This window comes from Onychostruthus taczanowskii, unplaced genomic scaffold, assembly GCF_017590055.1.
Source record: "Onychostruthus taczanowskii isolate IOZ18803 unplaced genomic scaffold, ASM1759005v1 scaffold87, whole genome shotgun sequence".
NCBI lineage: Eukaryota > Metazoa > Chordata > Aves > Passeriformes > Passeridae > Onychostruthus > Onychostruthus taczanowskii.
In genome coordinates this window covers 1,600,107-1,624,377 of record NW_024506662.1, presented here as the reverse complement: position 1 = coordinate 1,624,377, position 24,271 = coordinate 1,600,107, and the positions used below count along the sequence as shown (strand labels likewise).

Here is a 24,271-nt window from a genome sequence, read left to right as displayed (position 1 = left end):
TAGTGAAATCATGTCTGAGTAGCTGTGAGGGGCAGGAATGTGAGGTGCTGTGGGGAGGGCGAGCAGCGCTGCTGAGATAGGCATGGGTACAAGTGGTTTTGGCCCCGCTTGACCTGCAGTCCTGGCCAGCCCTGTCCCCTCTGCTGGAGAGGAGCTGGGATCTTCAGTGTGAGACCAGATGGCACTGAGAGCCTTCATTGCAGTGTATGAGTCACAGAGCCTGCACAGAACTGGAAATAAATATGTGCACCCCTTGGAGCTTCATTTCCTTAGCAGGGATGGGGTTGCATTCTGCGTGGAAGATGTCAAAGTTAGAGCTTGAGCCAAAAGAGACTTCTGTGGATTGGCCTGCAAGAGGCTTGTGCTAGCAAAATGTGGCTACCTCACACACACTCATCTGAAACACCTTTGCTACTTGATGTTTACCTAACCATTTCCAGGTTTATTTTATGGGCTTCAAATTGTTATTTTAATATTCTAATTATTAGTATTATTTGTGTCTGTATTTAGGGAGTACATTAAAAGGTCACACTCGAATTTATCCCTTAGCAACTACATGCTTCTAAAAATCCAGCAGAGATTTGCAGAATCGTTGGCTGGAGTGTTTCCAAAGAGGGACAACAAAGCTGGTGAAGGGTCTGGAGCACCAAGGCTTCTGAGGTGGGACTGGGGGTGTTTAGCTTGGAGAAAAGGATGATCAGAGGGACCTCATTGTGCTCCCTGAAAGGGGGTTGTAGCCAGGTGGGAGTTGGTCTTTTCTCCCAAGTAACAAGTGATAGGACAAGAGGACATGGCCTCAAGTTGCACCAGGAGAGGTTTAGATTGGGGATTAGGAAAAATGTCTTCACTTAAATGTCTTAACTCAAAGGCTGCCCAGGGAAGTGAGGGAGTCACCCTCCCTAGAAGTGTTCAGAGGACATGGAGATGTGGTGCTTAGGGACGTGGTTTGGGGGCAGACGTGGCCCTGTTGGGTTAATGATTGAACTCGATGATCTTCCAAACTCTGCGATTCTAAGAATTTCAATTCTCCACTGCCGCATGCTTTGACCTGTAACATTTTTATTCTGTAATATAAATCTAAAGTCTGAGTTTTAAAAAATCTAGCAAATGAAAACTTTGGCTTTTATAAATGGCTTTGTAAACCTTCTGTGCGTAGGTTGGCCTATGCATACAGGCACAGGAGAAGCGAATCGGATCGGGCGCAAATCGGGAAAGAGCTGGGATTCAGAGATGCCGCTCAGGGGCGGGATGTCCGCGGGGTTTGGGGTTTGGCAGCTCTTTGCTCGCCGTTCGTCCAACAGCCGCGGGGGCACAAGGCAGCAGCCCCGCTGGAGACGCGCGTTTTCCGCCGGGACAACGGGGGAGCCGCTGCCCGGGACGGGGCCTGGGCGGGGCCGTGACGTCACGGCGTTGCCAGGAGACACCGCGCTGTGTTCGTGAGGCGCCCAATGGGCGCCGGAGGAGGTGACGTCATGCAGAGGGCGGCGTCCCCTCATTGGCCGGCCGCGTCGCGGGGGCGAGGAGCGCGGGGAGTGGGGGGGATGCGGGAGCGGCCCCGGGATCGGGGCAAACACGGCCCGGCTCGGCCGGGATTTCATCCCTGTCCGCCCCCCTGCCGCAGTATTGTATTAAACAGTGCTTGCTTCCCGCCTAGGAGTTCGTGGGGGAAGGAGCTCTCAAAGCTTCTTTAATGCTCTCAAAGTTTCTTTACTGCTTTAGAAAAATAGATGTTTGTATACAAATTAGGTTCGTGTTTTGTTCTTCCTTCATCTTGGAACTTCTAATCTCCTCCGCTTTTATCCTGCCTAGTTACTGCGAAGATTTTAATACGAGTAGGAAAAGCAGATGGGGCTGGTTTTCCTGGCGAGAGAGCCCTGTAACGGTGCCGATTGAATACAGTTTTTTTTCCCAAGCCTTGCGTGAGCTTCTGAAGTGCTGCTAGCCAAGCGCCTGGGTTTGACGTGGGTGTCCTGCACACTGCTCCAAAGAAGGGAGAACTTTTTCCCTCCACCTCTTAAGTGGATGCAAAAGATTCATGGGGATGTTTATTGGACAGCCCAACCAAGACTTTGTCATCTCAGTGAGGTGTGACTTAATCGACTCACCAGGACCAACCAAAAATAACAAAAAACAAAACAAAAAAAAAAAACAAAAAACGTGCCTGGGGCAGGGATGCTCCATAGACTGCGTACAAGAGGAGCTAAAAGGCATCTGTAGGACGGTCCGTCTGAGGCAGTAGGGATGGCAGATCAGGCTAGGGGAAGCTCTGCTGTGACCTTGGCCGGTGGCTTCCACCCGCGCTGCCGATCCAGGGAAAACCGTGCTGCGTGTGTCCCTGCTCTCCGTGGGGCCCCGAAACCCGCGCGTTTCGGAGCGGCGCGCAGGAGGAGGCGACCCGTGGGGACACCCACGGACCTCGTATTGTCACAGCTCCCGCTGAGAGCCGAGCCCCGGCAGCTCCGACCTCCCTCGTGGAGCTCCGGCGGGGGCAGGGGCTGGGCCGGCCCCTCCCGGGGGTGGGCGGCGGGCGGGGCGCGGCGGCTCCTCCTCGCCGGGCCGGGGTTAGTTTCGGAGCGGAGCCGGGGGTGGAGGCGGCGGTGGGAGAGTGGCTCCCGGTGGGAACAAAGCGGAGGGCGGGCGGCGAGGCTGGGCCGAGCCGGGTGCCTCCCGCAACAGGTCGTCCCGGCGGCAGCGCAGCCCCTCCGCCCCCCGGGCCGCCGCTCCCCGCTCCGGGTGGCGGCGCCGGCACCGGCCGCCCCCATGCGGTTCGGCTCCAAGATGATGCCGGTGAGTCCCGGGCCGCGGGGAGCGGAAAGTTGGAGCGGGGCAGCGGGAGGGAAAATGGATCCCGCGGCCGTGGAGAAGGGCGGGAGGCGACTCTCCTTCCCTCCGGCGTTCCCTGCCCGCCTTCCCCCGCTCGGTCCCGGCTCCGCGGCCGCGCAGGGGCTTCCCCTCCCCCTCCCAGGTTTTCCTTTTCTTCCTCTTTCACGCCGGGAGCAACTTGTTAGACGGGCCCGCTGGAGCCGGGCCAGGGCCGGGGGGGCCGCGGGGCCCCGGCAGCAGCGCGGGGTGGAGGGGGGCCCGCAGCGCCCGGGGCTTTTCCTTCTCCCCACTGCTGGGGAATGAGGTTTCCCCGCCCTCCCGCGGGCTGAATGGGCGCTTGTATGGATCCTGCTTTCTTCCTCTATTTTTTTGGTTGGTTTGGTTGTTGGTTATTTTTTGTTTTTCATGGTACGAAGTTCTTAAAGTTGTTTTGAGCCGAGCCGGTTCCGCGGGGTGCGGGTGGCTGTGCCGTGCAGTGCCCGGGCTCCCGGAGGAAGATGGTGTCCGCCTTGTTGCGGGTCACGGTGCCTGCGAGCTCTCGGGGCAGGTATTCCCGACCTCGGCCGGCAGAGTTTCGGGAGCTGTTGGCGGCGGTGTGTGCTAAACCTGCCCGGCTCTGGGAGGTGTCTCTGTTCTAACACTTTCAAAAGAAACACGGAGCACCGCCTCCTCTAAGGAGTTTTACCATGAATTTTAAAACTGCGCCGTTTTTGTCAGTTGCAGTGGATGAAAGCAAAGCCCAGCAGCTTTGCCTTAGTTTCCAGCACAATATATGCGAAAGCGGTGGCGTAAAATAGTTTCCTTTGAAGGTACACCTGCCACTGAATACCTGGGTTTAGTGGCAGGGATGCCCCGTGAAATCCATATTCTGTTGTTCTGATAGACTGTGGAGTATGTACAGAAAATCCCGACAAGCTTAATACTTATTTAGTCCAAGCTGAGGGTGCTTTCAAGTGTTCTCTCTGCCATCCTCCCCCGGGCGATGTGGCCTGTCTTACCGAGTAGCTTTGCACGCATAGGTGCTTCTTTCAACAGCATTCTTGTATTAAAGATTATTTCTAGTTTAACTCTTCAAGGAACTGACTGAAGCAATCCAGAAAGGAGCTGTACTGAAAGGTGAAACTGGGAATCCATGCTGGAAGGATGTGGGTGTTTCAGGGAAGCTTGTTTTGCTATAGGTGTGAGGTTCTTCCTCTACAATTAGGAGGAAATAATGAGTGATAATTTGATCTCGCAGAACACTAGAGAAGGCTGGGTGACGATTGCTCTAGCTAATGAGGGAGGAACAGACAGAATATGAGCCAAACTAGATTAAATAGCCAATGTGTTGTGCAACAGTGGTGTTGTCTGCCTGTAAAAACTTAGAAAAACAAGCAGTAAATATAATAAGGTGTTGATTCAATCCATGTCAAAACAGAGCTAGGAAAGCGCCCTCATCTACCAGTGAAATCTTCAAGAGATGCTGTTGCTGGTGAGTTCCTTGTCACTGAGTTCAAATAAAGGAGAAAACAAACAGGCGCAGTCTTATCCCATCAGCATTTGCAGGTGACAAGTTCCAGAGTATGCATTGCCCCGGTGCCTCAGACTTCTCTTTGGTTGATGACTCAACTCATTAGGGATTCTGGTTTTTAACACGTAAATAAAGAGATGAATACGGCCTTTTCACGTTGTGTTTACTGCGAATAATAAAAGGATTGTGAGGGTTGAAAGTGGCTTAAGGAATAAAAATGTAAGTATATTGAGTATTAGAACTTTTAATTCAGCTTAAAAAAGCTTTTCTCCAGACTTCCTCATTGTCTTTTAGTTAATAATAAAAAAAAATCTCCTTTCTCTTTTCACAAAAAATTTAAAAGTTTGAGATGGGTGGTTTGAAGAAGGGAGGGAACAGGACATGAGGGCTCTTTTATTTTTTCAGTAGTGCAGTGTTCATAACTTAAGTATCTTTTTCTTCATTGTTTAAATGAGAAGTAGTAGGCTGGCCCTAAACCATCTACAAAATGTTTTGTTTCTTAAAGTTTAAGGTGTCTCCTTTTCCCCACCCTACAAATAAAATCATCTGTATATGATTTTTAACTCTCAGCTCCAGGTCCATCTCCTGTGCTCCAGAAGAGAGCGTGGGCAAAGGATTAAACAACACAGTTTGTTCCCCAAGTGGGAAATACAAGCAATGTGGGCCCAGCCAGGAATTCACCTCTGAGCAGCTGCCAGGGAAAAGCTGGGAAATTGCTGTAGCAGCATAACTACTCATGCTCTTGGGAGACTACCCTGAAATGGGAATGTTTTCCTTGTGGTAATGACAGATAGTAGCTAAACTGCTGCTGTAACCATGTGTCAGGACAATGGGATTGAAAGTCTGCACGAGGGTGTACTGAGAAGTAATTTGTGTGTAGCTGTACTGATGAAGGTAATAACAGGGTTAATGCTGGCAAGCTGTGTGAGGTTGTCTCACCTTTCATCAGTGAAGGCTTGTGGGAGTGTGACTGGTACTGTTAAGCAGTGAAAAGGAGCTGGAAACACTTTCTAAAATAGCATATTTTTCCACAGCATAATTGGTATCTCTCCTTTTATTTTACATTATTACCCTAAAAGGAGCATGTATTGAGAAATAATTTGGGTCATTATGCATGCTGGATAAATGTTTGGGGGTTGGTTTTTTTTTCCCTGTCAGAATGTGGGATGTGGTAGATTGAGCTACTCTTTAATACCCAGATAACTTTTTAATCAACCCTCCTTGATCTAGATAATTGTTAATTTTTCAATTTGAATTATATGCATTGGTTCCTGGGGTCTCTTGAAATTGGGATGGATCCAGACCCACAGCTGTATTTTTAGGGACTACCTTGGCAAACTGGAGAGCACTTGAATTCCTTATTAAGTTTTGCCTTCTATCATCAGAAATGACTGAAATGTGTGACACCCAAGTTCTTGATAACCATGTGTTCTTTTCTAATCAAGTTAAGCTTCCAAGTGTAACGCTGCAACTTTGATACCACAAGGAGTAGTGCTTTCCTTCTAAAGTCTAGCATCTTGTCCCAAGGGATCTCGGAGTTGCCACATCCAGTGAGCACTTCAAGTACATATTTTCATTGCAGAAGTCTCACTAGTTTGTGGATATGTCTATGTTTCACCTTTAAAAAAACCCTACAGTTAAAGCTGTTTTGCAGTTAATTGGAGCTGCTGTATGGATTCTGAGTTACTGAGGTAGTCTGTCTCTGGGAATTTTTGTAGGAAGCACTTCTCTGGTAGTTTAACTAAAGAACTTTTAGCAGAAGTGAATCTCTTGTGCTTTGTGAGATAAGCAGCTGTAAGTTTATAAACAAACTGACCCCCAGCAGAGTTTATGAGAGGAATAAGTGAGCTGTGGGATCTCAGTGCTGTTCCTGTGGTCTTTTAATTATTTATCTCTGATCAGGTTTATCAGTCATTAACACTGTTTTCCTTGGCCCCTTTCATGGATTTCAGTGCAGGAATGGGGTTTCAGACTGAGCTCTTCAAAGAGTGTGCTGCATATCTTCATCTAATTGGAGGATTTAGTTTATTAAGTGTTCTTTTAACTGAATATCCACTTAATGTTAATAATTTAAAAGTTTTAGTACTATACTCAAACACTTCAATGTGGTACTCGGTGTTTTAGTATTCTGTCTAGAATGCTAAATAAAGCTTAGGTGATTGTTTTGCTGTGCTGTCTTAGCTCTAAACTTCTCAAACCTCTTGCACTTCTCTTACAGACTCTGACCTGTTGTTATGCAAAATAGAAAACACTGCCTTGAGGTTCCCAGGGTGCTCTTTTTCTTTCCCCCCTCCCTTTGCTTCATGCTGTTACAACAAGATATTTTTTACTTTTTTTTTTTTTTTTTCTGTTCAGTGAATAATTGTTCCAGGAGTAGTTTTAAATGCACTTACTTTTTCTTATGTCTTCTTTAATACCATAGCACTCTACCTGCAATTTGTGTTATATTACATAGCAGTGTGTTAATATCTTTGTTTGTGTGGCTTTTATCAGACATGGGGGAAGGGCAATATTACAAATTCATACCAGACCAAGCTGTGGAGACCATGGGAATAGTTAATTATGCCTCTTCTGATCTATTGAACAGTTCAGGGGCTGAGTGCCTCATGGGGCTCTTGCATTTACACTTTTGAGGGCTCATATGCTGTCATGACGTTTGGGATGGATGGATAAATCACGGAATTTTGTTTTGTCTTCTCCTTCCTAATGTTGTCAGCTGGGATCTCTGCTTTTTTGGTGAGCAGATCTGCTTTGTGGGATTAATTTACATGCAAGTCAGTCGGACTTTAAAAGAGGCAGGTATAAAGGTTATTTCCACAGAACAAACTAGAGGCATGGCAGTGTGCCTAGCATTCCTTTCAAATTATCGATGGAGAAACAGTCTTGAAAGTGCTCCGTTTGCCTGGCCTCTGTCCTTGTCAGCAGCCTGCCTTGGGGACTGCTTTCTCTCCCACTGTGTGTGTTATGGAGTTGGTTTAATTACACACACAGTCGTGCCTTGCTGCCACACAGCCTCCCTGGAGAAGGAGTCAAGTGACCCTGACAAGACTGGCCGGAGCTGCCTCCTATGGCTTGGTGGCACAGCTGAAGAAGGACTTCTTGCTTCCTTCTGCATGTGCCCACTGACATCAAAGGAACAGCCAAGATCCTTTTAATGTCTGGGCTTTCACAGTCTTGTGAAATGTAAAAGGTACTCAGTGCTCTGGAAACTGGAGGATGCTCCTATTCAGGAGGTGACGAGCAGATAAAACTTCTCTTTGCTCTCAGTTTTATTATCTTGGGGTCTGGTTTCTGTCAGCTTAGTCACTTGTGAGTCAGGCAAAGTCTTTTTGATCTTCAGTTCCCAAACAGTGGGATGATACTGTGAGTAAAGGTCACCAGAAATCCTGGACATCATGTGAAGTGTACTTAATTATCTTAGTCACTACTGCTTAACTGGTTTAGAGGTTTCAGACTTTTCTGTAGAACATGAAAGATCTGAAATGTTGTTTAAAACTTGCTGCAGTTTGGGATAAATGTTCATGGAGAGGGAACAGTGAGCTGGGGACAGAACAGCGACTGTGACTCTTGACGTGTTAAAGGGCACAAAGTTGTCTTCTGCTGTTTGCATTTAGTTAATCATTAATACTCAGGATCTTACTGAATGTTTAGGGTTAGTCATGCACTGTACTCATTGGGTATTTCACCAGAGGAATGGTGTTGTGTGGATGTTGAACTCACTGGTGTCTTAAGGATGAAACCCTTTGGGTTTTGTTTCTGTGGTGTTAATACCAAGAATTTTTTTACTGAGCTGGTAATGAGTTTCTGTACAAATTTATTCTATACTACTGTGATGTTTCCTGGTCTTAATCTGATATGAGCCTTTGATAGATTGCTGTGTGCAGTGCCCTACCTTTTACTGGTGTTTATTTTAAAACGGAAGGTTAGGGGAAAACTTTGTGCATTTGTGTAGGGTTTTGTATTTTTTAAAACCCTATTTATATGTTTATTTCATGCTTCTGCAAAGTAAAGCATAGACATTTTAAAATCAGGCTTGTACTGCAGTTATCATTTATTCTGTGTGGTTCTCTTGATAATAAAATTGATTCTTAAAAGCTTTTATCTGCAGTGTACCTGGGTTATAATAATACCCAGGTATTATTATTAACCCAGGTTAATACCCAAACTCGCTTGTACTGCAGTTATCATTTATTCTGTGTGGTTCTCTTGATAATAAAATTGATTCTTAAAAGCTTTTGTCTGCAGTGTACCTGGGTTATAATACCCAAACTCATGTAAAAACATGGACATGTTCCCACAGAACTGACAAGAAGAGAACTTAAAGGTTCTGACATGATTAAGTTATTCTGTATCAAACATTTGATCTGTAAAATGCAAACTGCTCTGCATCATAACTTGGAATAAAGTGAGCAGAAGCTGCAGGGAGGTCAAGCCATTTGTTAGAGGTCATGCAGTGAGCTCAGCCTGGGATGTGGAGGACCTGTAGGGTCAAACCAACTGGTACATTGTGGTGCAGCTGGAATACAGGTCTGTCATATCCAACATCAGCATTTAAATGATTTGTAGAGTTAATCACTGATGGGAAGAGAACGCTGGTGGTAATTAATTGTGTTCCACCTTGAGAATGGGCCCTGAAAGAGATGCTTCTTCACAAATCCTTAAAATGTATAAAATAAATATTCTTGTTTCACTGTTTAAGATGTATCTCGGATAAGAAGCAGTATGTGGGGTTCGTTTTGGTTTTTTGTTGAATAAGTTAGGAGATTTTCCTTGTCATTTGATACTTCTGTTTTGTGAAACTTAACTACTTACGGAGCAATTTAGATCTAAGTTTAGATTACTGGTTTTCCTCGTTTCATTAGGGTGTTAAATCCCATTGTTTATTTCAATTGAAGGCTAATGGAGAGTCTCTGGAATTGTGTATTTTTGCTTACTTAATTTTCCTTCTGTTATTTAAAAGAGTAAAATCCTCTTTCTTTTTTTTTAATTTATTTATTTAATGTATATGGGCTCTGTTCTGCACCAAACCAAGTAGCTCCAGTGTAGCAGCAGCCTGTGAGCGTGTGAACACAGAGCTGGAAGGCTCCACATAAGCACTGCTATAGTTTATCCTTCTTGCATTCTCAAGGTGTGGAGGCTTGACCTTCTCTAAGGTGACTGTCCCCTTCCTGAATTTCAGTAGCCACAAGCCTCTTCAGCAAGATACAGGAATCTCACCCTCCCATTCCTCAGTTTTGCTGAACAAAGCTGAAGTTGTGCAACTTGGCTGGGCTAGCAAATAATATGAATTTAGAGGAGGGCTTTTACTCCCTGTAGCTGGGTCTCTTACTCAGCTGTTTCTGTCCTACCTGTGCACAGTTATAACTTCCTCATTTCCCTGCTGCCTGAGGTGGCTTGTCTAGTGTGCTTTCTCTTTTTTTTTTTTTTTTGGGAAGTGTGCGCAGATCTTTTTTCACTCTGCTGTCTCAGTGAGTATTTGCTGTCCTGAATGCAGAATCTTACCTAGGTCAGTATCTGAATCACGCAGAGCAGTGATTATTAGCTCCTGCCTGACTTCTCCAGACAAGTGGAACCCTTTCCTGCCACCTTTGGATATCCTAAGCCAGGGAAGACCCTCTAAAGGATGGCATTCCTAGAATTTGTTAGAGCTTCTCTGGTCTCAGCTGTAGTACAACTGTGTCCGTAATGAAGTGTTCGGGAGAAGCTCATTCCATAGCAGGGAATGACATAGCAGGGAATTTCTGGTTGTAGCAGAGTGAGGGAGGTGTCACTGAGTCGTGAAAGGCAGAGTGCAGGGGACCAGGCAAAATGAACCAGACTTCCCAGGAAAATGGCAGGGAGCTCTCCTGTGAAATACCAAGGTGGCAGAGGGACTCTGCCATGGCTTGTGTCCAGACTGTTCCTGAAGAGTGTTGCTGTCCTGTAGCCTCTCCACGCTGCATCTTGCAGCCTTTTGAGAACACCTTCTGCTGCAAGGAAAGGTCTGTGCAGGGAAGCCATGGATGCAGCACTCTGTGCTTCTTTTCTCTGCACTCTTGTGCCTCTGTGCTGTCCATAGGTCTTGCCCACAAGGCCCTTCTCACAGTGATTTACCAGTGTTGCACAAAAAACATTGTTATTTAGGGTACTTCTCTTGCAAATAGTATTTAGCTGTGTTGGCTAAGAGAAGGTTTTCTACCTCCAGGGAAGCTGAATGAGCAGCCAAGTAGCACCAGGCTGAAAGGGACAGCTTCTGAAGCTCTTGAAGCAAGAAGAGCCTGGCATAGTATGAATGTTATTTGTTTAAACTCTGCTCTGTTTAATTCATTTAAAATAGGTGTGACATCACCTAAGCAACCACTATTCTGTACAACACTGTTCACTGTCATGACTTTGGTGACAACCTGTAAAGCCAAAAGCCACGCAGCAAGCTCTGCTGCCTTGCCCTGCTGAACTGTTCTCCCTTCACTTCTCAGCTGGTGTGTCTGCACAGAGCCTGCTATTGCCTGGAAAGAGCTGTGGGGAGCGAGCAGCACTTAAATAAAACCTGTCAGACAGCGATCAGCTCTACAATCTGCCACCCTTCTGCAGCGTCTGGTAGAGTGCCGGAATGTTTGGGATACAAGTTAAAGTGTGGAGAGCTCCACATCACAGGAGCAAAGGTTGGATCAAGCAGGTTGCTTGGGCTCGTGGGCTGACTGAAGGGGACAAGATTTCTCCTTCCCAGTTCTGCTGTAGTTTTACATATCCTGTTACTGTGAAGTGGTTGGCTGAGACTGTCTGGCCATTCATCATTTCTCATGTTGGACTAGCCCCAATGATCCCTTTTAACCTGCAAAATAACAACAAAGATCCATCTGTTTTGTTGCAAATGCTCAGTGCGTCCTCTGTACAAACTGAATGGGTGCTGCTTTAGTTACTCATGGCTTCCTGTGTGTTGCAGCCCAGAAGAAGTAGGACAAAGCTCCTCCTTAGTGGCTTTGAATAATAATAATAATATCAGCTGTTGCCAAATAGGTGTGATCACCAAGCACAGGCATTTCGTGCTGGCCATCTTTGGCATGGCTGGTGGCTGTGTTAGTTGTCTGCAGTGCTGTGTGTCCTGGCAGTCACCTGGATGTGACGAGTGAAGGTCATTCCCATGCAGCAGGAGTGTGTACCCACCCAAAGCTGGAGGTGAGTTGGGAAGGGCTGCCCTTCTGCAGAGGTGTGGTGTGGCATTACACCTAATGAATTTAATAGTAGGATGCTGCTCAAATGGATGGTCTTGTTCCTTTGGTTTCCATCCACACCCAAAGCCATGTGTCTTTTGTAGCTTCCCCTTGAATTCAGTAAGAACTTGAGTGATGGTTTGTAGTAAATCAGGGCAAAAAGGAGCTAAAAACTTCCGTGTTGGAAGTGATTTGTCGTGGGGCTGTGCAATCAGAAATAACAGGTGGATTTGGGAGGACCATGGTGTGCCTCAGCTCTCCATTTAGGAGCAGTCAGATGGTACCTTATCCTCTCCCTACCCTCCCTTGAGAGCTGGCTATACAGGGGAATTTCTCCACCATCTTTGTGCATTGTCACTCACTGCAAGGATTAAGTTGGACTAACAAAAACATATCATTTACTCTGGTGATATTTAGAAGATGTAACAAGGAAGCCTCTACATTGTAACAGCAAATATGTAGGAAGACAGAGGAGATTTTGAAAGTGATAAATAGGCACACTATTGTGCTGTGTGGTCTGAAATTCCTAGTTTGGAATGGTTTGGTTTGCTTTTTGCTTGTCCTGCAGGTAGATGGTTGAAGAGCACATTCTGGAATTGGAGCATAAAGGAGATGTCAGCCCTGCCTGTGATGTGCTAAAATGCCTCTGAATTTGCCATTGTAGTAATGTGTTTTAGGGTACCAGACTGGCCAGCTTGCATCACAGAACAGCCCAGTGTGTCCTGTGACTTTTCCTGCACTGGAATTAATCTGTGTGGTTAAATATGTCATTGTTTCAGATGCCAGAAATGGTGTGTCCTCTGACCTACCTGTGTGTGTCATGAGTGTTTTGGTTTGGAGTGTTTTATGGAGGTAGGACACAGGTTTTGACAGCTGTTTTCATGGAGGAGTGACTAATACAATGTGTTTTTAAAAGTGTTTGGCACAGAGCTCTGTGAAGTTGCTGGGTTTGGAGTAGATGAGTGTTCTATGCTTCTTTTTTTTTTATTCCTGACTGGCTTGTTACATGATTTGTTTTGTGTTGCTATTACATCACAAATCTGCTGCTCTCTTATTTTTTTTTTTTTATACCGTTTTAGATGTTGGCACAGAGCTCTGTGAAGTTGCTGGATTTGGAGTAGATGAGTGTTCTGTGCTTCTTTTTTTTTTTTTTTATTCCTGGCTTGTTACATGATTTGTTTTGTGTTGCTATTACATCACAAATCTGCTGCTCTCTTTTTTTTTTTTTTTTTTTTTTAATACCGTTTTAGATACATTGACTCACAAAAAAAGAAATTCCTCTCTTCTTCCATACCCTGCCCTCCCCCACGGGTGCTCCCACCAGCACAGCCCCCTGGTATCAGTAAATAGAATTTAAGTGATAAATGTGCTTGATGTATGGGTAGGCACTTGCTGTATGATAAATGTGACTTTGCCTTGTGTGTTCTGGTGGGCTGAGGTGGAGTTGCTTCCTGGTGTGAATGTTGATTGTCTTTTTATTGGTGAGATTATTATGAGTTGGCTGGAAAAGCAGAAAAGGAGAGTTCTTAAACTCAGGAAGAGTTGGTGTCTTAGGCAGTGGAAGGTGTGGTGTGGGTGGGGAAGGTGCCAGATCCTGTGATAGCCTGTGTTGTTTAGGTGTAGGTGGTGTTAAATATGCCTTTATCCCTGATGCACATCTATTTTTGCTTTTCTCCAGTAAGAGTCTTGTCTTGTACAAAATCTTTTTTTATTGCCAGGAATAACACTGGGCTTTCTTTCATTGTGAGAAAGTACCTGCATTTTAAAGGACTGTCTTGAGATGTGTAATTCTCCCAAGTCCCCACAGGGAGCCCTTAGTGTGGCCCTTCTTTGGCCTCTGGCCATGTAGGAAGCTGAAGGAACCATAACACTTATTCCCAATGGGGGGAAGCTCTATTACAGCAAGAGCAGCCTACTTTCTTTTTTATTTTCCTTTATGAAGTTATTACTGCCTTTTTTTCTTTTGTACAAAGACTTCCTCTGGGTTTGACGTAAGTACAGAAAATTGAGATGATTCAGGCTTAAGCTTGAGTTCATAACCCCACTCATTATGCTTGGATGTTGCCTTGGCTTTAGAATCATTGGGAACAGGCCATGTTTTGATACTGAAGAATGGGAAGAGGAGCAACTGGAACCCCCCTCTGATTATGTTGTATGAGTTGGACTGTTCCCCTTTTCTGTAGTATGTATCTATTGTAAGAATTACATGATAGAATTTTTTTATCTGCCTGAAAATAACATTAATTTCATTCTGCTTGTGTATGAAATGTTTTAACTTGGTGCTGAATTCAGCAGATGAGGCATAGTCTGCCTGAAGGGGCAAACCTCCAAAAATCCAATTCTCCTTTGCTGGCTCCCGGAGGAGGAGGAGCAAGCTGCAAGTAGGACACCAAGAGTACAAGCCCAAACACCATGTGTGGGCTTGCTTTTCTGACAGTCAGCTTGCAGGAGTTGATGGTGAAGTGTCCAACAGTGCAAAAGTGGTGTCTACAAGGAGCCACGAGGAAGGATTTGGGGAGAAAGGGAAAGAGTATTTTGGGGTGGAAGGGAATATGTTAAAGGAGAGGAGCTACACAGATGGCAGTGACAGGGATCTGTGAACATGCTGCTGTGTGTATAATATGAAGAATATATGCAGGGTTTGTTTACTCTGGATTTCTGCAGTTGTTTAACTACGTTGGTGCAAATTCAAGTGGATTCAGGTCTGAGCAGAACGAGCTGTAGATGATTGGTGTTGGCAAATGTGAGTACTCAGCAAAAGGCTGTGGTTTCCTGCATGTGTTACTGAAACCAACGTATTTTATATATCTTACAGGCAAATTTGTTTGGTTTTTGTCCTTGTATTGGGTTTGTATAGCCAGGTTTTGGTGATGGGGGTGGGGAGGGGGGAGCTACACGGGTGGCTTCTGTGAGAAACTTCCAGAAGCTTCCTCCATGTCCAGCAGAGGCAATTCCAGCCAGCTCAAAGATGGACCCAGCACCGGCCAGGGCTGGACCAGTCAGAAATGGTGGCAGCACCTCTGGGATAACATATTTAGGAAGAAGGAAAAAAAAAATATATTGTGCAGATGTAATTATGGCTGGAGAAGAACAGAGTGAGACTATGTGAGAGAAACAACTCTGCAGACACAAAAGTCAGCTCAGGAGGAAGAGGAGGAGGTGCTCCAGGCACTGGAAGTGAGGTTCCCTGGCAGCCTGTGGTGAAGACTGTGGTGAGGCAGCTGTGCCCCTGCAGCTCTTGGAGATCCATAGGGATGCAGAGATCCACCTGCAGCCCTTGAAGGAGACCCCCACTGGAGCAGGGGGATGCCTCAAAAGAGTCTGTGAATGGGCTCTGAACCTGTGGGAGGCCCATGGTGGAAGAGGCTCCTGGAGAAGACCTTCAGACCTGTGGAGAGAGGAGCCCATGCTGGAGCAGGTTTCCTGGTAGGACCTGTGACTCTGTGGAGACTCACTCTGGAGCAGGCTGTGCTTCTGAAGCACTGAACTCTGAAAGCTTGTGGAGAACTGTTACCCTGGGATGGACTCACACTGGAGAAGTTCTTCACACCAGAGATCTGTATCCAGGGACCCCTCACTGTGGCAGGGGAAGGACTCCTTTCCCTGAGCAGCAGCAGGAACAACATGTGATGAACTGACCACAGTCCCTGTTCCCATGTCCCTTTGCTGCTGGGGGGGAAGAGCGAGAGCTGGAAAGGTGGGGGAAAGGTCATATTGTACTTCTTATTTTCCTGCTCTGAGTTTTTTTAATCATAAATCCAATTAATATCCCTAATTTGGATCTGTTTTGCCCGTGGCATTATTTGGGGAGTGATCTCCAGCTTCTTATCTCAATGTATGAATCCTTCATTATATTTTGTCTCCCTCATTCATTTGCAGAGGGAAATGAGAGAGGCTTTGGTGGGAGCCTGGCATATCCAGCCAGGGTCAACCCACAACAAACTTTGAGATTTTTTTTTTCCTACTAAATGCTGATGTTGCAATAGATACTTGCAGTGTAAAAGTATGGGTGGCTTTAAAAACCACCTTTGTTTGAGATTTTCTTGCCTTGTGTGATATGTGGTAGCTCAGCCAAGGAATGGGGAGCTAGGTTGCTCCTATGCTGAGTGTTCATCCAAAACAGTGAGGTTTATTTGCATGGACGTTTCTGGTGTCTGGCTTGTGGGAGGACTTTTGCTTTCTTGTATATGAAAATGCCTGAAGAAAAATGTCAAGTTTGAAAATGTAACTTGGGTTCAAAGTAGGTCTTTGTTTGGAAAGCTCTCTGAAAGACTTGGTGCATAATGCTCAGCTGAAAGAAGGGGGGATGTAGGTCAGGAATCCTGTGTTTACCAGTCCTGATAGACTTCACAAAATCAAAATTGCTAATCTAAGGTAATGATTTTCTACAAGATTTGGCAGGAAAATTCTTATTGCATATTCTTCATTAGTAAGTCTGAACTGCAGCGCTGAGTTCTGTTGTTGAGGTTGAAGTCCATGAATTAGAATGAGAGCAAGCATCCATCCATTAATTTCAGACAGTAACAATACTTGGCCAGAACTTGGACTGGTTTCCCTTGCAGCTCTTCAGATTCCCATCACGATGATTCAGATGCCTGATAGTGAGATGTAATGTGGCATTTGTGCTACAGCCTTTGCCCAGTTGAACTAGCATATACCATAAGCAGATGGCTTTCATTTTGTTCTCTCCACAGTAAGGATAAGAGGGAGGAGAAAAAAAAAAAGGGAAAAGCTTTCTCTTTGCTGCTTTCAGCTAATTTTCCCCATCCCTTCCTCAAAGTGCACATAGATATATGTTGTATTTTAAGTCCTGGAAAAAATTGACATTTTTGCTGAAGATAAAATACAAATGCATAACAAACTTATTGTTTCAAGTAAAAACTACCATGCCATTGAGAGTAAAGGCTCAGTCTTGTTTTCTGCTGCGATACAATGAAAAGGGAAAAGGGCTGTGCTTTATATAGACTGGGAATAATCTGAACAATCCCATGGTGCTTCCTACTGTACTCCACCTACCTTGCATCATAACTTCCTTTGCCGTGTTTATGGCCCAAAGCCAGAGCAAAATAAACGGAGTAGGAGGGCGAGATGGCAAGAGCTGAACTCCGTGCGTTTGGGTGTGGCCGGAGGCGAGTACTAAACTTTACTCTGCATTTCTGTTGAGCCCTTGTTGAACAGCTGAATATGGAAAGGATCAGGGATAGCAGTCATCCCATGTTCTAGTAAGTCTATTATTATCTTTTGCTTACCTTAATCTTTTGCTTACCTTAATCTTTAGGCACAATGAGGGAGGATGTTGCCTATCAAAGGATGGTTTTCAGGGTCTGAGGAACTTCATGCAGAAGAATCACTGAATTACTCTGTTGTTGTGGTGTACTTTGCACTGAATGGAGAGCTGTAACTGTGCACCAGCTCTGACTGCTGCTTCTCAGAACAGGAAAATGTGCTGTTGTGCAGGCTGTCTCCTGTTGTTTAGAAAGTTGCATCAAGTCAGCAAAAATATCTGTTTTAGCCACTGATTTCTTTGTAGCCATCTGGGGAGGTGCAGCATCATTGCTCCCACTAGGTAAGATGCAAGACTTAAATTTAAAACTCTTTGTGTGGAGGGGTTTTGTATTTATCAGGGAAGACTTAGTAGTAGTTTAAACTGTGGGTAAATGCAAAATTTCTCTCACCTGTACTTGAAATGTGATAGTTAATCTATTAATTCTAAAATTTCTATGTTGCTAATTTTTCAGTTAACTAAAACTTGCTTCTAAAATTACATTTTAGTTCAGGATGTAAATTCATAGAAACTGTTTAGGTTTGAAAAGACCTAAAAGAACGACTTTTAATGTCTGCTTAGAAATGAGAGCTGAGAATTTGTTATGCAAGCTAAAACCATTACTTAGCTGTGTTATGGAAATATAAAAACCTTCAACACAGGTAATGAGTGCTTGAAGGGATTAGGTTTCAGTCTGAAATGTAGCAAATAAAGAATGTGGTACAGAATGATGTTATTAGCTCTGATGCAAAGTAACAAAATGAATCAAATTTTCCAGAGGCAGTATGCTTGTTTGGCTATCAAATAATGGGATTGGCTCTGCTGTAGCCTCCTTGTGTGCCTCAGTTTCCCTGCCTGTAAAGTAGGAAACTGCTTGCTTGTGTCATGACTTCCTGGTCATAAAGTGCTTTGAAGCTGAAGAATACTGTGTGAATAGATGCCATGGTTTGTGTTGTATAGTGCATGCTGTGCAGGAAGCCTCCATAAAGTTAGGAATCCAGACAATACTGAAAAACAGGGTTAGGTTGTTATTTTTTTAATATATTCTCTTCTTGATTTTGTTTTATAAGGGACTGAGTTTTGCTGATTGTTGCCCATTGCTGACATTTTGTGATAGGAGTTAGATCTTTCCCTAGAAACGTGGGAAGGGGGGAAATGTGTTCCTTTTAACTCAGGTAGTTTCAGGAATTAAGTGTATTTTAATTTACATCATGCCCCATATAAGAGTGTTCTTCTGAATATCTGAAACCTCAATACTTGAATGCTATTAGTGTATGAATTAGAAAGTATCCAATTTAGCACCCTTTTAATTCCAAAGATGAGTAACATCAGCTTTATAATAACTAAGGAATAAGAGAAGTCTGATCCTTGCAGAAACACCATCAAAGCTGCAAAGTAAATTGCATTTCTGTTCCCCCCACTTTAATCAATAATTGGGGCCTTCTGATCCAAGAAGAGTGATTCAAGACCTTTGATGTGAAATGATATCTTGTTGGATGGATGGGAATTATAAGACATATGTTTGCTCAGGTTAGTTTTTGGAAGTGGTTTATTCTGAGTTTGGATTTTTAAAAGGAATTATTTTGTTTTTAGTTTTTGTTGTGTGGCAGCAAAGCAGGAGTCAGAATAGAATGTGGTCATAGCCTAGCACTTTAGCAGAGCTAGGCATTCTTAAATATTTTACTTTCAGTTGAAAATGTATTTGCAGATGTTGAGACCTTTTGTATTTAATATTGGTGTAATTGTGTGGAATGATCCCGTTGATGAGCTCAGCAATGAATAGGTCAGATTTGCAGGCAAAGGTAAGGCTGTTTGATGTGCAGAAGAGAGATAGAAATGGCCCATGATTTGATTTAATTTGTGCCTTATTCTGTCCTTGTGTTTGGTTGCTTTTCTTACTAAGCTCCCTTCCTGTTCCTGGGTGTGTTATGATCCTTAGTGGCTGTAGTTGGAGTTCATTCATAAATAATATGAGTTGAAGCAAAATGATATATTTCTTGCTGGGGGTACTCAAAGTTGTACTTCACGCCAATGTGAATTTTTTAAACATTTGTGACTTAAGTGTTAGCTTTTTTGAGACACGAGGTCCTTTATGTTCAGTACTCTGCTTTTCTGCTTTTCCATCCAGTTGTTTGTAAGTCAAACACTGCAGTCATTCCTTGCAAAAACTCTCCCTTGCTTTAGCTCCTGTGACCTTGGGTTTCTCTCTGATGTCCTTGGTGCAGCCGATCGAACTGCCTCATTTGGTGGCTCCATAACTGCAAACTTCTATTTTCTAAGCTGGAGCAGAGTCAGCTGAAATCTGTGATGTGATTTTTAAAAGGAACTGCTTCAGTAGATACACAACACCCCTGGTTTCTCCCAAAGTATGCCAAAGTGCTGCAGTGCCTTTATATTTTAGAGCTTTTCAGTACCTATCATGAGCGTGATTTTGGGCTGGGAAAAGGGAGGGCAATCTTTTAGTTTAGACCTTAATTTAGGGATCTGAGTCCTGTTCAAAAAATGCTTGGTGTGTGTGCTGGGCATTCATAAAACTCAATTTTTGTTAAGTCTAGAGGAAAAAACTCTCATCCAAGGCTGTATGGAATTGTCAGATGTTTCAGCAATTGCTTTAATGCTATCTTTAAAAAGGTCTGATTGAAATTTGTCTTCCTTTTGTTTTTTTTTTTTTTAAATCAAGTGCTTCATTTATTCCTAGTTTGAAACTGAAGTTTTTGCATGTTGGGCTTTCTTTTTCTCCTCTGAAATGGCTGGATGTTTGTATCCAACTGTCTTAACATCTTCAGTTTCAGGGAGGAGCGAGAAACTTTTGTGCTCTAGATGGATGTAAGGATTCCAGCCTATGGACAAAGTGTCCTGAGAGTACTCATTTCCTTTGTTTCTTGTTGCCACACAGCAATAAAACAGTGATACAAACTAACTGGTGGGGCGGTTAATGAATGTCCCAGTTGAACCATTCCCAAGGGAAGCAGAAGTGAGTCCTGGGGATCCCAGTTGGAGGTGGTGCCAGCCGCAGCAGCCACCAAGGGGGATGAGCAGCACCAAGAAGCCGCAGCAGGCGTTTGGTTCGCATTGGCTTCTTCACCTTTCCCACTCCTCTCTGGGAAGAGGATGGATACTCTCTGGTCAGCTTGCTCTAGGCTCCAGTGTGTCCAGGTGGGCAGCAGGGTGCCCCAGGAGGCCCTGCAGGTGAGCAGGCAGTGGTGGTGACAAATGTGACACTGTTTGGTGTGAGAGTAGCACAGCTGCTTGCAGAACTTGATCATCTCAGCATTGCCCCTGGAGCTGAAGGGAAGCAGGATGAGATAACATCAGTGTCATAACATTTTAGTTGCTTTAGACTCTAAGGACTTGAAGGTATGTTTTTTAGGGAATTTGCAGTTTGCTTGCTTTTCCTTTCCTTAGTTCCTAGAATATGTAGGCTAGAGGTAATGCAGACACTGCCAAGTCCCAGCAATGGCCCCCACACAGCAGGTTTGAGTGCTCTTGGCTTAATGTATTAGTAATTATCCTGAGCATTGTGGATGGAAATGGCAGCTCGTGATCCTTCCTGTGTAGTTGTCTGCATTGCTAAATCGTAAGGATTAACAACTGGATATAGACAGGCACACTGAAGAGTGAACAGCCCAGCTAGGGTCAAATTAGGTCTGCTTTGTGTATAATGCCATGGTTTGTATAATTTTCTCTTAATTCCCATCTGTGAGCTCATCTTTTAAATTAACAAATGTTATTGCAGACACACAGCCTGTGCCATTTCTGAATGGCATTCCTGTTCTGAATACAAGGTTGTACAGCGTTAAATGTGAAAGATTGATATGTTTTACACACCTACATAACACTTCTCTAAATCTACTTGGAACTTCTTTTTTATTTTATACTTTTCTGCCCCAGTAATTGTGGTTAAGAGATATTCTTACCTGGCTGCACCTGACATCCTTCACTGTCAGGCTTCTCTAAGGGAGTCAGAGACACTGAATCTGAAAGGTAGTGTGTTCTGTGACAAAAGATTAAAGCCAAGTGTCAGAGTTCCTGCTTGGAAAGCTTTGTCCCTTAATTTAGGTCACTACCTCCTTGTGCTGTCGACAGCAGAACCCATTGTGCTCATCTTCACTATACAAAAAGTGTGTGGTAAACTGATCTTAGCTATCTCCACATTCTCTCTCCTAGTTTCCCTCCTTACAAGCTCCAAGTTTGGCTTTTTTGTTTGGTTTTCTTGTTGATTTCTTGGGGTTTTTTCCCCTCTCATAAAGTGACAAGGAGTTGGTTGGGGGAATGTAGCCATCAGGCAGTTTTGAGCTCACTTTCAGCAGGCTTTTTCCTCTCTGTAAATATTTGTAGAAGGTATTCAGGAATTTATCAGAAACCCTTGTCTTGGGGAGCTGGGCAAAACCAGTGGTCAGAAATTCTGTGTTCTTGGTGTAGTGCCAGGGCCCAAAAAACAGTTTGCAAGTGTTTACACTGCCAGAAGTGGGCCACATACTTGCAGTCTGTGTAACAAGATGTGCAGAGTCTGGAGTGGTTTTGTCAAAGCTTTTAAAAGAGTAAAGGCAGTCTCTCATATAGGGTTGAAGGGGATCTTGGCACTCAAAAGAGCCCTGGAAAGGCTTTGGAGACATCAGGAATGTGCATGTGCATGGTTGTGTTCCCTGAGAATCCCCAACAGCGAATTCCTAAAGCTGTGAAACAGATGGGGCTAAATTTCTCCTTGCAAAGGCATAAAAACCTCTAATTCCATAGTATTTACACAAAATCACAAAAACAGTGCATGTGGTAATGGTTTTGTTACTTTTTAAAAATGGTTATTTAAATTTATTTAGAAGGGTTTTTATACCTCTCCCCCCTTGTTTGATTTGGCCTCCTTTTCCTCCTCTTTGGCCTTCTGAACTGTTGCTCCTAAGGGTGTATACCCCCTTCACCCTTTAGAAATGAGGACAGGCAAGGATTTGTGTCTTTTCTTGAGAAAGCACCTTTTCCATCTGTATGAAAAATCCTGAACTGTATAGGTTGCTGTTGCTTGAAATGCTTAGTGGAGATAAGAAATTGCTTTGTGGAGATACTTGACTGATTTCTGCCTTGCTGGAGACCATGTAACTAACAGCCACTTGAGACTGAGGTTGATAATGGGGCTCAAGAGAATTGACATTAGTTTTTAGCTAGCAGCTAGACTTTGGTAGCAGTTTAATATTAATGGCATGTAGTTAGATGGTGCTCAGAGGCAGTAATCATCAACATTTTCTATCAAATATGGCAGCTAACTTTTTAGAATGCTCGTTTAGTAGTTGTGGCAGGAAAGACACGAGCAAGAACTTCTGTGTGGTGTGTATAAACAGAAAAACCAAAGATCAAGGAGCCTTCTCCAGCTGTGAAGAGGAAGCCAAGTAAAATATCCTTGATTTCCTGGAAATGGGGTTGGGGGTGACCTTGTATTCAGGCTAAGGCTAAGCACAGCAAGGTGACTTGTGTTTCTAGGAACCTTTCTATGAAATATGTTACAGAAGTGCAAATTGTGTTTCCACTCCACTACCTCTGTGGAAGGAATAGATGCTACCTATGTGGTAAACTCTGGTGTTTTCTTATACCAGATGTAATTACCATTGTTTTTCACTCCTGCTGAACTCTAGTTGACTGTTTCTCCTGCTGTCTCAAATGATTGCGGGATACATACACACCTAGTAATGTGGGAGGAGTTCTGACAGGTCACCGGAAGAGGGAAGGAAGGAGCCCCAGATCCAGATTTAAACCTGAGTAATCCTCCAGCAATGTAATTTAGTTGAGCAGGGGATTACTTCTGCAGCACCTCTCTTGCTTATACCTTAAAGAAATTCGGGGTTGTTTAGAAAATTGTACCCATTGTAGTTGATAAGATGTTATCTGTGTGGGAAAGAATGCATTTAACAGCAGGCTGTGGCTCCAAGGTGCAGCCTGCCTTTGTGTTGGAAAGTAACCGTGTGCTGTTGCCTTTGTCTCCTGCAGATGTTTCTGACCGTGTACCTCAGTAACAACGAGCAGCACTTCACAGAGGTGCCAGTCACCCCCGAGACAACCTGCAGGGATGTGGTGGAGCTGTGCAAGGAGCCTGGGGAGAGCGAGTGCCACCTGGCTGAGGTGTGGTGTGGCTCAGGTAGGTCAGGCTGGCAGCTGGTGAACTGCTGGGCGTTCTCTGCTCCTGAGAAGGTAGCACATGGAGACCTGACAGAAGGGATCCTGTCCAGAGAGTTTCTGCATTACCATTTCAGTGGTTTCTTCATCAGACTGGCTGTGTGATAACCCACCTGCAAGAAGGCTCCCACGTGCAAAACGGAGTGAAAAGCAAAAGGGAACTTGAACATGCAGATGTTTCTGTGTCTGTGCAGCCCTTCTGTGACTCAGATGAGTCTGAGGGGTGTGAGAGAGTGTTTTTCTCTTCCTCCTCCTCCCCACAGGGATCCCAGCAGCCTTTGTGGAGGTTTTGAGGTACTGAGTATTGGTAGTTCTGTGACTAGTTCAAAATAATTTAACAAACCCCACAGCCATTTTCACTTGCAATGGCAAAATAAATTTTTCTTTTTCTGATGACACCTTCAGTGTTACCAATTGCCTTGAGTGTGGATGGGAAGGAGTGTGTTAGCAGAAGTAGTGGGAGTTGCCTGGTGTAAAGTGCTCTAAAGAAAGTGGGTGACAGGGGGATGGAGAAGCTACTTCTGACTGTCCTTTCAAGCCCCTGGAAAAGGGGTTTGTGCATGTGGCTCATTCTAACTTTTTTTTATTTTTCTATGTTCTTGTGATCTTGGGAGTTCAAAACTCCCAAACTTGCTGTGCTCCATTGGAACAGGAGAATATATCAACAAATAAAAGCTAAAATATTACTAATGTCTCATGGCTTAAATGGGAAAGGGCTCTGGGCTATCTCCTGTCTCCATGGTACTCATTGGATACTGGGAGCCATCCAGAGGCATAAGATAGATGAATCCCTGGCAGGATTTTGAGTAATGAAAAATAACTATGTCTAAGCCAACCTTTTTGAGATGCTTCAACAAGATTATAAAAGAATCAGATGATAAGGGCTTGTATTTCTGTCTTCCTCTGCTGTTATCTCAGGATCACATCTGTTAAAAGAAGTCTTTGGTGAGGTGGATGTTTGTTTAATGCTATGAGATACCTGAGTTGTCTCTTGATATTTACTTGCTTCTGACAGAGATGTAATGTTTCTAATATTTCTAAGTCTAAAAAACGGAGCAGATTTTTTTTCTTCTCCTTAGAAATAAAGGAGCTTTGCTTCATCAATGATAATAAAAATAAAATCAACAATTCATCGTGGAAAGAGATCTTGTAGGAATGTATTTGAATTGTACATCTTTAAATCAACACAATACTGAAGTCCACAGTGAAAGAGAAGTAAAATAAAGGTTTAGGTAAAACGACTGAATTTATAGTTAGCCTTAATGCCCACACCCTGTTAAAGAGCACAAGTGGTTGTGGCGAGTGACAGGGTTCTCCTGTTGGTAC

General features: G+C 44.2%; 1 protein-coding gene across 2 annotated transcripts in view; it reads left to right on the top strand.

The window, feature by feature from the left end:
* Positions 1–2,567: 2,567 nt before the first annotated feature.
* TP53BP2 (tumor protein p53 binding protein 2) overlaps positions 2,568–24,271 on the top strand; it is a 53,181-nt gene continuing 31,477 nt past the window's right edge. Inside the window, exons 1-2 of one of the 2 annotated variants that reach the window (XM_041425089.1) lie at positions 2,568–2,787; positions 22,760–22,907. In XM_041425089.1, the coding sequence (XP_041281023.1) occupies positions 2,761–2,787; positions 22,760–22,907 (175 nt within the window). In that variant the 5' untranslated portion in view covers positions 2,568–2,760. Of the gene's footprint in view, positions 2,788–16,621; positions 16,746–22,759; positions 22,908–24,271 lie in introns of those variants that run through there. The other variant, XM_041425090.1, reaches the window with a different exon arrangement.